At 47.3% G+C, this 13128-nt stretch overlaps 1 protein-coding gene across 5 annotated transcripts in view; it reads right to left on the reverse strand.

The window, feature by feature from the left end:
- Positions 1-13128, reverse strand: part of LNO1 (Nuclear pore complex protein) — a 171740-nt gene that overhangs the window by 8902 nt on the left and 149710 nt on the right. For all 5 annotated transcript variants that reach the window (XM_087384480.1, XM_087384478.1, XM_087384481.1 and 2 more), the window contains one exon: positions 5002-5374. In XM_087384480.1, the coding sequence (XP_087240606.1) occupies positions 5002-5374 (373 nt within the window). The remainder of the gene's footprint in view (positions 1-5001; positions 5375-13128) is intronic.

Consider the following 13128-nt stretch of genomic DNA (forward strand, 5'->3'; position numbering starts at 1 on the left):
GCACATGAATATCCGTGATGTTCAATCCACCATGCATCTTGGGAGAGCAAATGTGATGCATCAAAAGCAGTCTGAGACATTTTCTGCCATGTTTGGATCGCCAGAAGATTTCCATAAAGACAGACATGAAAGATGTAAGATCTGCCTTAGTGAACATGATCAATGGCAAGTAAAATTGAATATATGCCACAAGGATGGACTGCACTATTTAAAGACAAATGGGCAAAGGCCAGGTTGCCAGTTTCCAATACTCAAGCTTTTTTTAGCCAAAACCCAATCAGTTTGTTGTCGGCGAGTGAGTTCCCACCCCAAAGGGTAACCAAGATGACGAACAAACTGAGTGGGTGGAATTATATCCCCGGGCCATAATAGACTATGCCAGTCTTTGGAATGCAAAGGGAGCAGCTTAGACTTCTGTAAATTAACATGAAGACCAGCTGCCAAACCATAAACAGAGAGGGCCTGCATCAAGGCACCAAGATCATGGGGCGTATTCTTCGGGGTAAAGAAAGAATCATCAGCATAAGCTTGAGCAACCATGCTGCGATTAGCATCCAATTCCAAGCCATGAAGTGATCCTGTAGCCACAAGATGATCAATATATTGCAGCATAGGATGAGTAGCAATGGCATACAGTAAAGCACTGAGAGGGCATCCCTGGCAGACCGAACAACGAAGAGTCCGCTCATCAGAGATATCACCAGAAAGAATGCAAGCCGCATTGCTATCTCTGTAAAGCCAGTAAATAACCTGCTGCATTTTTGGTCCAAACCCCAAAGCTCGCATAGTTTGCGAGATGAAATCCCATTGAACTGTGTCAAAGGCTTTTGCAATATCTACCTGCAAGAGTAGAACATCTTGCTGCGTGTATTTGGCATATTCAATCCCAATATAAGCATTGGCAATGTTATCTGTGATATGGCGACGTGGACCAAAGCCATATTGGGAGGGATGCAACCCATCATGCAAAGAACCTTTAATCCACCATTTTGGCAATGATCTTGTAAATGACTGGCATGAGCATGATTGGCCTCCAATCACCAAGTGAATCACATAGCTGCTTTTTTGGAATCAGCTTGAGAAGACCCTTTTTCCATGACACAGGCATCTGCTGATTTTGCCATGCTGTATTTACCATTTGCAGCAAGGTGAATTTAAGAAGATCCCAGAATGCAAGAAAAAATTCAACAGTGAGACCATCCCATCCTGAAGATTTCCATCTGCCACAGGATTTCCATCTGCCACAAGATTGAAGAGAGAATTGAGCCTGACATAAGAGCATGCTTTCCTCTGAAGACAAAGGACGAAGATGAGCAAGCTCAGTCAAACTCTGGCAAGTAAATTTGGCATGTGCTACAGTCTCCCTTGTGGCTTGCATATAGGATTTGCCATAATCTCGAATAACTGCTTGCATCCGAGCAACAAAACCCTGCCAGGCATAATCCAAACCAATGTGTATCTGACGAGAGAGAGGCTGAATAGCATCAGAGACCAAGGCTTTAAAGTCAGCATGCTCCAGATAACTATTATTAATCAGCAAAAGCCTTCGGCAAGGCAATCTATCAGTGGGAAATTCATGTAAGGAAAGCCTCAACCAAAGAGGAGCATGATCCGAATATGTGAAAACATGATCAACCTAAATTTGACAAGTAAAGGCATCACAATGCTGTGGATCAATCTGATACCATTTGTCCAAGCGTGCCCGATAAGAAGATTGAGCATTATGCTGAAAGGTATAGCCCGGAAGCATGGGCTGTAATTCCTTCCAGAGATCAACCAGGTGCAACTAAAGCTAAAAATCAGACCATGCCTGTGTTTCAGAAGCCAACATATGAGTGTGGCCTGAGGTGTTGTCACCCGACTGAGGGGCAGCAACCATGTATAAATAAAGCAGTGTACTATAGTTAGGCAAATCTCTCGTGTCTCTCAATGCTTGAGTTTGCCTTTTATATTCATCTATTTTTCTGCACAACAAGTCTCCGCATGTTACACTAAAATTTGCCTAGCCCCGATTGGAGTGGGGTAAAATGCAAGAGAAGGCTGGGTAGGTGGTGGAGGCGCGCTAACTCTAACTACAGCCCAACACGGGGTGGCAAGCGCAGGATGTGTAGTGAGTACCGGATGGTAGGCAATGCCAAAGGAACTTTCTGTCAAGGGCCGCACCAGAAGATTTCTTGGGCCTTCTCTTCTTCTTTAGGCAATCTCTAGCAAAATGCCCAAAGGTCCTGCATATCCAGCATTAATCATGCCTTCTCGCGATCTCAAATCTCTACCTAAAACATGAGTAATCAAGACACTGCAACATAATGTGGTCACAAAAAATATTAGGGTCCAAAACAATGACCCTAACTCTAAAAACCTCATCCAATCTGATCGCCTCTACTATGGAAGAGGGTAAACCAAGGTGATCTCAGTGACCAGCCTATATATAGCTCCAATCCTAGCTAGGAGTCGATGGTACACCTAAGGCAAACCTAGAAATCTAATGAAAATTGAACTCATATGCTTGTCCTCCTATAGCGGTTTGAATCTAAAGGAAGAAGATCTTCCTGGAACCAAGTGCTACGGAGCTAGCCTTAAGCACTATGCTCGTGGCGCCAGGCAATGTTAAAGGCCTCCTGAAAGAAACCTCGTCCCAATAGTCGAATATCAAGAAGGTGAAGGGTGAGATCCGAAGATCTTCCTGGAGCTAAGCGCTAAGGGGCTAGCCTTAAGTACCATGCTCATGGCGCCAAGCAAGTCAAAGGCCACCTGAAAGAAACCTCGTCCCAATAGTTGAATATCAAGAAGGTGAAGGGTGAGGTCCGAAGGTAGGCCACAAGTATCCAGTTCCTAGGTCGTGATTTGGAAGGGTGGGACCCATGAATATGTGCGAAGAGGCTGGTGCAGCTCTCAAACTCCACATCTTTGCAACTGCAGCAACTCATTTTTTGAAAAGGTACACGTTCTCATGGCCGGTGGAATTGGTTGAGGTTGACTAAATGTGCAGCCATTCATCAATCGAGGATGGAAGGCCGATTCACACACTTGAAATTTCCATCCATTGCTTGAAGCTGTTAAAGGGAGAGGCTGAAAGGAGAGAGGACTGGAAGGCTAAGAGGGACTGAAAAGGGTAGAGGGAGGGAATGAGAAGGAGTGAGAGGGCAGAGAGGGTGGGAGGGCTGAGATGGAAGAGTAGGGACTGAGAAGGAGAGAGTAGGCAGTGAGGATGAGATAATAGGGGCTGAGAGAGCGCATAGATAGGCAGGCCCGAGAGGAGCAGAAACAGCTGCAGGAGGTTGAAATGCAGCTGCAACTGAGGAGAACAGCTGCGGGTGGCTGCACGACAGCTGTGAGGGGAGAAGGAGCTGGGGCAACTGGTTTAGCAGGCTGCGGGTATGGCAGAAGGGAGAAAACAGCAGTGTGAAGCAGAAAGCTGCCTGTGGGGGTTAAAGAACAGCAAGGTCAGGGGAAGACAGGTCGGGGAGAGGCCAGGGCTAGCATAGACAGGCAGCTACGGGGTGGGCGGAGGCAGCAAGAAGGGAGGGAGCACAACGGGGAGGAGCTGCAGCTTCACATCTGAGGCTAGGCTTGTGTCTATTGTGATAATTGATTAGCATAAGCACTAGAAAAGAATCCATGCTATCATTCAACTGTGAAACACATTGATCTCAGAGAGCATTACATCAAGGAAAGCGTACTACTTGGTGGCATCACACTACAGCATTGGGATAACAGAGATACCATTGTAATTATCTCACAAATCACTTGGAAAATAGTTTTTTCAGAAACACTGATAATTGACACAAAGGAAGGACATTTCCATCAAGTGTGAAGATAAAGCAATAATGGTCACTCCTTCATTTCCATAATCATCTTGAGGGAAGGTGTTGAGAGTGCAACCTCAACATCATGTGCATAGGTGAATGATGTGTTAAGCTATATACTGCTATAATAGCACAATGGTTGGAAGTCCTGACCCTAGCCCTCAAGGATTGGTTTATATATTTATACATTTCAACTAATCTAGAGTACACTCAATCATTTGCTTGGTCTGCTCTCTATCTGTGCATCCTCTCCCCCACTTCCACCTTGCCCTGTCACTAACAAAGGGATTGAGTTTGGATACAGCTCTTGTAGCAGTGTTGTAAAACCATATGAACCTACCATATGACAAAAAAAATAGTCTTCTAGACCATCATGATCGATGTGTGCAACTGCAAGAGAGGGAAAAGGGGGAGAGAGAGAGAGAGAGAGAGAGAGAGAGAGAGAGAGTCGCATTAACGTCTTCGGGAGGCCTCACGGGCCTATGAGACAAAGTACAACAAGCAGAATAACTCATACAAGCCGCCATGGGCTGAAGCAAAGGGCGCGCTAAGGCCCTTGCTGAGAGGCTGATCTCTAAAAAAAAACCTGAAAACTCAGAAACTCAGAGAGTACACGTGTTTCATGTGTATTTTCAATGGCATGCCTATGTCTATGCATCCATGTTGAATATGCCGTGTCAGCATATACTTGAGCCTGTAGCATCATACTTGAAAGTTTATGAAGAGTGGATCTTTTGGCTCTAAAATAGATTAAAATAGACAAACATATCGAAAGACCTCATACTGCCTCCTGAAACTATTGCTGCACACATATACATTTAACTCTGCCAAGACAATTGGCTACAAGCCCACGAGGACATCTACTTGCATTGCAATCAAGTAGTTTTAATCCATATCTGCATTTACACATGCCCAATATCCCATATGCATGTCTAATAATAGAGTGATTTAACTCACCTCTACTTGTAAAACTATACACATTATCATGATTAATTGGCAAAGTGTAAACTTTTTCTGAGGAAATTCAACAATTGGACATAAAGCAAACAACCTTTGAAGACAAACAAGTAAGATGCATATTAGCCTAATGTTCCTTTATGAAATTTCAAAATTGGTTGCCTTTAGGGTTGGCCTAATATTCACAAACGGAAACGTGCAATCTCTATGAAAAAACAAAAGATAATGTATGCCATACTCTGTCCAAAGAGTCCCTTCTTCTGCGAGTGCTGTCTTGTAAGCCCAGATTTGTTCCAACCATAGCATCTGGCTTTGCTGGTGTATGCATAGAATAGTTTGTTGTTGTCCTTAATGGTGAAAAATCACCCGATTCACGTGAGGTTGCTTTTGACCTACTCAAAATATTTGAAGGCTTCATGAGACGCTGCTCCTCTAGATCCATGTTCTGTAACTTTGATGCAGACATACTGACAAGGCCATTCATATCATCTCTTGACAATGCAGATATCTGTAAGGTTTCCATTTGCATTGCAAGACGACGTGTCAGCTGCTCTGCCACAGCCATTTGTGTGTTCACTGTACCATAAAGGCTTTGCAAACGATAGAATTTCCTGCTTCAGGGGAAACATCAACACATTCTTTAAGAGAAAAATCAATTATAATGTGGTAAAAATGCCTGTGAAAATTTAGTATTCAAGGCCTTTCAAAGAGGGATTCAATAAAAAAGAACAAAATTTCAAAACTGCCAGGTCAAATAGTGTAAAAGGCAAGAAGAATGCCTGGATCAAAATTTATGCCCATATATGCCCTAGCCCATTCATGTTACTTTGCAATGAAGGAGTGATACATTAACCCTATTGATCTAAATACAATGGGTGCACTTCTCTATTGGGCCCATTGGCTTTTGTCACACGGATACATGACCTCACCATGGCCCCCCCCCACTTGGAGTCGACCACTCATATCTGGCCTTCGATGTTCTTGCTACTACACAAGGCACAAGGAGAGTTCCTACCACTACCCGACGGACCCAGACCCACTTTGACCGTGCCCTTGATCCAGTGTATGTGTGTCACTTAGCCAGAGCTCTTCCGGCCTTAGTGGAGGCTGATTTAGACCTCGCCCACGCCTTAGCCACCCTTGTCATAGTGATACAGGATGCTGCCACCAGATCCTTTCCTACGACCTGATCTTCATGGGTACGAGATGGGAAGATACCTCAAAACCCTTGGTTTGATGATGAATGTAGAGAGATGTGAGCCCACCTCACACGGGAGCGTGCCTTGGGTCAGTTGATGTCACATGAGGCACACAGGATCTTTCAGCGGTTGACACGCCGCAAGAGACGAGCCTTCCTCACACAGGATGGATGAGATGATCAGATCATTTCGCGGAGGAGACCCAACCACATGGTGGGGATTCCTCTCGGATGGGAAGCCACCCATCCCCATCACGGATCCGGGCGTGTGGTACACTTATGCATGCTCCTTATATGATGTCCCAAGGCAGACACCGGCAGACATGTCCTCTATGCCCAGGCCCACTACCTGTCATCTATTCACTACGCAGAATGTGCGGGCTGCACTTCGCCGACTCCACAACGGGAAAGCACAGGATCACGAAGGCCTTCGGACATAGCACTTCGCACATGGGCAGGAGGTCCTAGCACCGATCCTTGCACATATGTTTAACCTTGCAGTTTGTCACGGCTTCCCACCAGCATGGAGCACCACTACTATCGTACTGATACACAAAGCAGGAGACCTCATGGACACCGGGAACTATCGCACCCTCATGATTGGCCACACACTAGCCAAGATCTATGGATCGGTACTAGAGAGAGAGATCAGCAGTCATACAGAGGCACGAGGGCAACAAGCACTAGGGCATGCATGATTCAGGACGCAACACTCTACTCTAGACCACATCTTCACTCTGAGGGCTATCATTGAGGAGGCGAGGTCCAGACATCAGAGAGTCTACACATGCTTCGTAGACTTTCGAAAAGCCTTCGACACTGTTCCACGATCCTGCATGATCAGGAGACTACAGGGGATGCAGATCCCATAGATGTTGATTTGGGGTGTGATGAGCTTATATGAGTCAATCAGAGATAGGGTCCGTGCCCCACGCGGTCTATCGGATTGGGTTGAGAGCACCATTGGGGTGAAGCAGGGCTGCCCTCTCTCAACGACTCTCTTTGGACTCTACATTGATGAGATCGCATCTTTCATAGATCGCCTAGGTGGCGAGGGCTCATTATTAGGGGATCTCCTCATACAGATATTGTTATATGCCGATGATATAGTCCTTATATCCTCTTCAGTGGAGGGGTTGCAAAGAGATCTGGAGGCATTAGAGGTGTTTTGCAGAGAGAGATCTCTGACGGTCAACCTTGGGAAAACTAAGGTCATGATCTTCAACACCTCACGAGCAGTGACTAACCGACTTACTTTCACCTATCGTGGTGAACCAGTGGAGATAGTGCAGTCATACACATATTTGGGAGTAGTCTTCACAGGACCCATCTTCACGATGAAACAAGCAGCCCAAGCACGACTCACATGAGGGCGTAGTGCTTTGGCTAGACTAGAGTGGCAGTGTTTCCAGGCGCACTTCCAAGATCCACCGACGAAGGGCTGTCTTTTCGACACACTAGTACGGCCGACTCTCATGTATGCAGCACCTTTCTGGCGGTGCGATCTTCCGAGGACAGACTGGAGGAGCTTCAAGTGGCTACAGGTGACAATGGGATCTAGGATGATCCGATGTAAGCCCTCAGTTCCACATGAGATAGTACAGGCAGAGTTCGCCATGACACCTCTCCAAGTTGATGCCAACTTTCAGACAGTGACTTTCATCCACAGAGTCTGAGACCTACTCCATTGGAGACTTCCAAGGTTGGTCCTAGAGTCATCCAGACGACTCGCAGAGAGCGGGGCAAACACATGGTATGCACGCATATCTCCATGGCTTGCCAGGCACGGTATCCAGATGGACAGGCTTCCCCCCTTTCAGTACAGCATGGATGCACCTCTTGAGTCGATCCCACGAGATGAGATCAACCGTATCATACGGTTAGACCTCCTCCAGCTTCACAAATCCCGGACTGGGGGGGGGGGGGGACCAGGAGCTTCCCACCAAGACCCAGTTTTATCGCGACCACTTCCTGAGAGTATTAGAGGAGGGGTTCGTTATCAAACCTCAGTATCTTGAGGATAGAGGAGTATCTCATGCACTGAGAATTGCCATTGGTCAGATGCGGGTTTCATCCCATCAGCTGAGGATTGAGGTAGGGAGAGCAGCGTGTATACCTAGAGAGCAGTGGGTTTGCACGCTATGTATGCTGGGGGCAGTTGAGACATAGGAGCATTTTCTTTGTGTTTGCCAAGCCTACTATGAGATTCCGGGACGCTACCACTGTCTCTACCTAGAGGGGAGTGGCTTCGGTCCTTTGTCACAACTGATCCATTTCCATGACTAGGTCTGTATCTGGCTTTATCTGATGGAGATGCGGCGACACAGGGAGACACTTTTACGATAGATCAGAGAGTAGCAGGGGATGGTCAGACCACTACAGGACATAAAGGGTGATCGGGCACAGCGGCACGTCATAGACTTCTATACATTTGAGTCAGCCCCTAGACACAGTGGAGTGGAGGAAGAGGAGCTAGCCGATATGAGAGCAGTTTGGATGAGCAACCGGCACAATACCACCGAGAGAGGGGCAGAGGCCACATGTGCGACATAGAGCCCCCAGAGTACACTCTATTGAGGTCCGACCTATCACAGCTTTCCTCAAGGGAGACCGACAGAGACGAGGGGTTACTCTAGACATAGCCCAGAGAGTCCAGAGAGCGAGGAGACCGCGCCCCCCACCGCAGCAGCGCGAGACAGCTCGACAGATGCAGATACGAGACATTTTGCAGCCCACCAAAGAGCCATCACTGTACCAGGCTTCGGTTTCGTCCCAGCGCCTGGATAGATTGCTAGATATGATTATAATTATGATTATGATTCTGTTAGCATAGACTAGTACTCAATAAGTACTCAGCAAGGGTCCTAGCGTACCCTTTGCTTCAGCCCACTGAGGCTTGTATGAGTTCGCTTTTCTGTGCACTTTGTCCCATAGGCCCACGAGGCCTCCCAGTGGACATTAATATATCTTTCTTTCTTCCTTTCTTTCTTTCTTTCTCTCTCTCTCTCTCTCTCTCTACCCAATGCCCGACCCACCAAAGTGACTATGGCACTAGTTCCGTCACAGGGCTACAGCCATGAGAGTTCAGTGAGCTACCCACGCCGACAGCTGCCAGCACCCTATCACAGGGTTTTTGCAGCCTCACACATCGACACCCCCTGCCTAGGGCTGATACTCTTGTTGGCTTCCACTCAAAGAGTTCGCCTCTTCTATGTACCGACATTGTTATGGGCAGGGTTATGGATCATGGTTTTTGGTTATGGATTTTTGTGTTGTCTTGGGTGTTGATGCCCGTTTAGTGGCTCCACTCATTAGTTCAATGTATCAATTTCTCATAGACCCTTTTTGGTCTTTTGAAGACTTTTAAGGACTCGCTCTCTCTCTCTCTCTCTCTCTCTCTCTCTCTCATATGGCTCAAGGTAGGGTTCCTCTTAGAATGGCAGCTTAGCAAGATTGTATTGATCCACAAGGGGGGAGATAGCAAGATGGAAAATAATTCTTGGACAATCATGGTGAGCGAATGGCAAAGCTATATGGCATTATCCTTGAGCAAAAAATTAGCAAAAGGGTGGAGGAACAAGGAGTCAAAGCACCATCCCAAGCAGGGTTTCGTCCCAAACACTCGACCGTAGCTCATTTGGTTGCAATAAGGGCTGCAACGAAGGGAGCCATGCATAAGAAAGAGGCTGTCTACTGTTGTTTTGTGGATTTCAAAAAAGCCTTCAATAAAATAGCACATAAGAAGCCGTGGGTGAAACCGGCCTCTAATCACTCAGAGGGCAGTGGAACTAAACCTTTAATCACTTCAGCACTTATTTACAGCTCACAAAGCATATATCACAACCATTAACCATTGCATGATCACCATTTGGCATTTACCCATTTGTTCACAAACAAAACCACTGAAAAAGGGATGGAGGCTAGAATGCCCCTGCTCAACAGACATAGACAAGTGCACCCGATTGGCCCCAAACACCGTGGCACCCCTTTCGGTATTTCTTTATATTTCACAGTGAAATGATTACAAGTTGTATCTGGGAGACCTTCCCTGCAACTGAATGAAACCGGCCTCTAATCACTCAGAGGGCAGTGGAACTAAACCTTTAATCACTTCAGCACTTATTTACAGCTCACAAAGCATATATCACAACCATTAACCATTGCATGATCACCATTTGGCATTTACCCATTTGTTCACAAACAAAACCACTGAAAAAGGGATGGAGGCTAGAATGCCCCTGCTCAACAAACATAGACAAGTGCACCTGATTGGCCCCAAACACTGTGGCGCCCCTTTCGGTATTTCTTTATATTTCACAGTGAAATGATTACAAGTTGCATCTGGGAGACCTTCCCTGCAACTGAGCACGCAGCCCCAATTCACTAAGCCTTCGCAAGGCTTTCAAGCATAGAACACCATCACATAAGTGCACTTAACCCATAGGCTCAACCCAAAGGCATTCTCTTTTCCGAGTGCAATTCCATTGGCTGTCCAGATGCAATCACACTGCACCCCAGCTGCACTCTCTTTGAGTGGTTTCCAGATGGCATTCACAAAGCTTTTCAAAGCCCCAAAATAAAATCAGCAAAGTACCCAACCAAAGAATGACTCATGTAGCTCTGCCTGGGCACCTGCGAGCCAAGAAAGAGGCGGCACACAAGGCCAACCAATAGCTTATGGCAAAAACAAATTGCAGTAGCAAATTCACAACTCACCAAGCCCTGAAAACTCGAACCAAGTCCTCAATCGCCAAGAGGACATAGTAGCCAATGCCCAATTGCATTCTCAGCCAAAGAGGAGTGCAAAGGCATGAAGAAAGAGCATTTACAAGAGCCGACCAGCAAGAATTCCACTGAAAAATGCGAAAAGAAGCACTTCTGTCGCGAAGAAGTGGGAGTTCTTGGGCTCAAAAGAAGCGTGCTTCAGAGAGGAATGCATTGAGAAGGTTTTGGAGAAGTTTCATCGCCGGAAAGTCCTCCAAAACTGAGAAAAACCAGTCAACCAGCGCGTCGGACCACTCGAAATTCAACAGAAAGCTGTAGCTTTGCAAGAGGAGAGGCCCAGGAGGCGGTAGAAGAAAAAAGGTCCAGAAAAAGCCACTTTTGCAAATTCGACCAGCAAAAGAAGTGCTCAGCTCTGCCCGTTCTACCAAACGCACGGAGGGAAAAGCATATCACTACGAAGGGGAGGCAGAGGGGAAGCCATCGGGCCAAACGGAAGTCGAGGAATCCAAACGGGTGAGGAGTTATGAAGAAAAACGGAATTCACCTGGAGGAGGCTGAAAAACCAGTCCAAAATCTCAACAAAGGAAGAAGATGAGAGAGAAAACCACATGTGAAGTTTAGAAGGCCCAGGAAGGTCCAGGAATGGCAAAGGAGCATGTAGAAGGCACTAGAGCCACCTGGAACTCTAGGGGGGCCACTGAAGGTACATGGCCCTCTAGGGGGCCCATTAAAAATGCCACATCATCATTTCCCAACAACCACTCTTTTATTTCCTTGGAATGCCTTTGGGCCTAGGGATTAATTACGCTTATGTGCTAGGCACCATGCCGCGTTTAATTACACATTATTAAGCCCACGCTTGGACTTTTAAAACCAAAGTTGTCACGGTCTTGTAGTACATTAAGGTACCTAGAATTTCACGCCCCCGTGACAGTGGGAAAGACTGGAAAAGTTTCAAGTCCCTCAAGAACTCAAAGACACCACGTACGAAGTTAATCTCTCTCTCTCTCTCTCTCTCTCTCTCTCTCTCTCACAGACCAAAGGGTTGCTTTTTGACTCCTTGGTCCGCCCTGCACGGATGTATGGCAGCCCATGTTGGGGGCCAGATTTGTCGGATACAGAGTGGGCCAGGGTGGAGCGGCTACAGGTTCTCATGTTATCACGGATGATCCGTGGTAAGCCATTTGTCCCTCACCACATCATTCGGGCGGAGTTTGGGTCACCACCATTACAGCTAGATGCTGCACTTCAGGTCATTACATATCTGTACCGAGTCAGGGAGTATGGGGATTACACATCCGGGCGTAGCAAGATACCATGGCTAGCACTGTCCTCTTCTATTGCACTTGTAACAGGGGGAGATCAGAGGTGTTGGTATGCACGCACAGAGAGATGGTTTGCAGGACTAGGGCTCCACATGGACAGACTGCCTCCTTTCCAGTACAGCATGGATGCTCCTTTCTCTCCCCTCCTATCACACGAGGTCAACCAGGTTATCCGTGAGGATCTGCTACAGCTACACACATTCCGGACTTGGTTGGGCCCGAGTGATCTTCCAGTGAAGCTGAGCTTCTACAGAGATCACTTCCTACATATCACAGCGGAGGGTTTCATTGATCCACCAAGATACACGCAGATTCACCTACCTCACTCGTTGAGGATCTCCCTTCGGCAGTTTCGGGTCTCTTCACACAGACTTCGTATCGAGAGGGGCCGAGCAGAGCGGTTACCCAGGGAGAGGCGCATATGCACATTGTGTGACATGCAGGAGGTTGAGACAGAGGAGCACTTCATCTTCAGGTGTCCTATTTACTATGAGATCCGAGGGCGTTTCTACTGCCTCTTCAGAAATAGTTATGGGATGTTGGTCCATGTCCTCTCCTACCCAGACCAATGATGCTTGGCTGGTTTCATTCATGAGATGCTTAGACACCGCGATAGGATACTCGAGCACGGAGATAGGAGCAGCCTTCTCCCTCGACTGATACCTCTCAGAGCTCTATCACGGAGTTCTTTCAGCTAGATCACATAGACCCCCTCGAGGCGATGGCAGATGCGATGGCCTTCGTGGCCACTACTCTAGGGGCAACTGAGCACAGGATTGAGAAAGCATGGCGGGTAGGGAGAAACCCCAACCAAGAGCAGCCCCTTATCATACGGTTCCATGATGCCTAGGCACGACTTTCGGCTTTACGTCGTAGGTCAGCCTTACGAGACCAGCCAGCGATCTCCATGGATGAGGGTCTCACTCCACTACAGGTTGAGGAGAGGCGCTTTCGGTTGCAGCAGCGGGATCAGGCCCACAAGGAGGGAAAGTGGGCAGTAGTACGAGATGGACGACTCCTTACAGGTCCCTGTCAGGCACCCATCTCTTCCTCAACATGACCGTGACCCGGAGCCTGTGACCCGACAGCTCAGACAGAGGGTTGACTCACAGATCAC

The sequence above is a fragment of the Dipteris shenzhenensis genome, chromosome 14 (assembly GCF_047967505.1).
Source record: "Dipteris shenzhenensis isolate YYH24624 ecotype China chromosome 14, Dip_SZ_1.0, whole genome shotgun sequence".
In the NCBI taxonomy this organism is placed as follows: Eukaryota; Viridiplantae; Streptophyta; class Polypodiopsida; order Gleicheniales; family Dipteridaceae; genus Dipteris; species Dipteris shenzhenensis.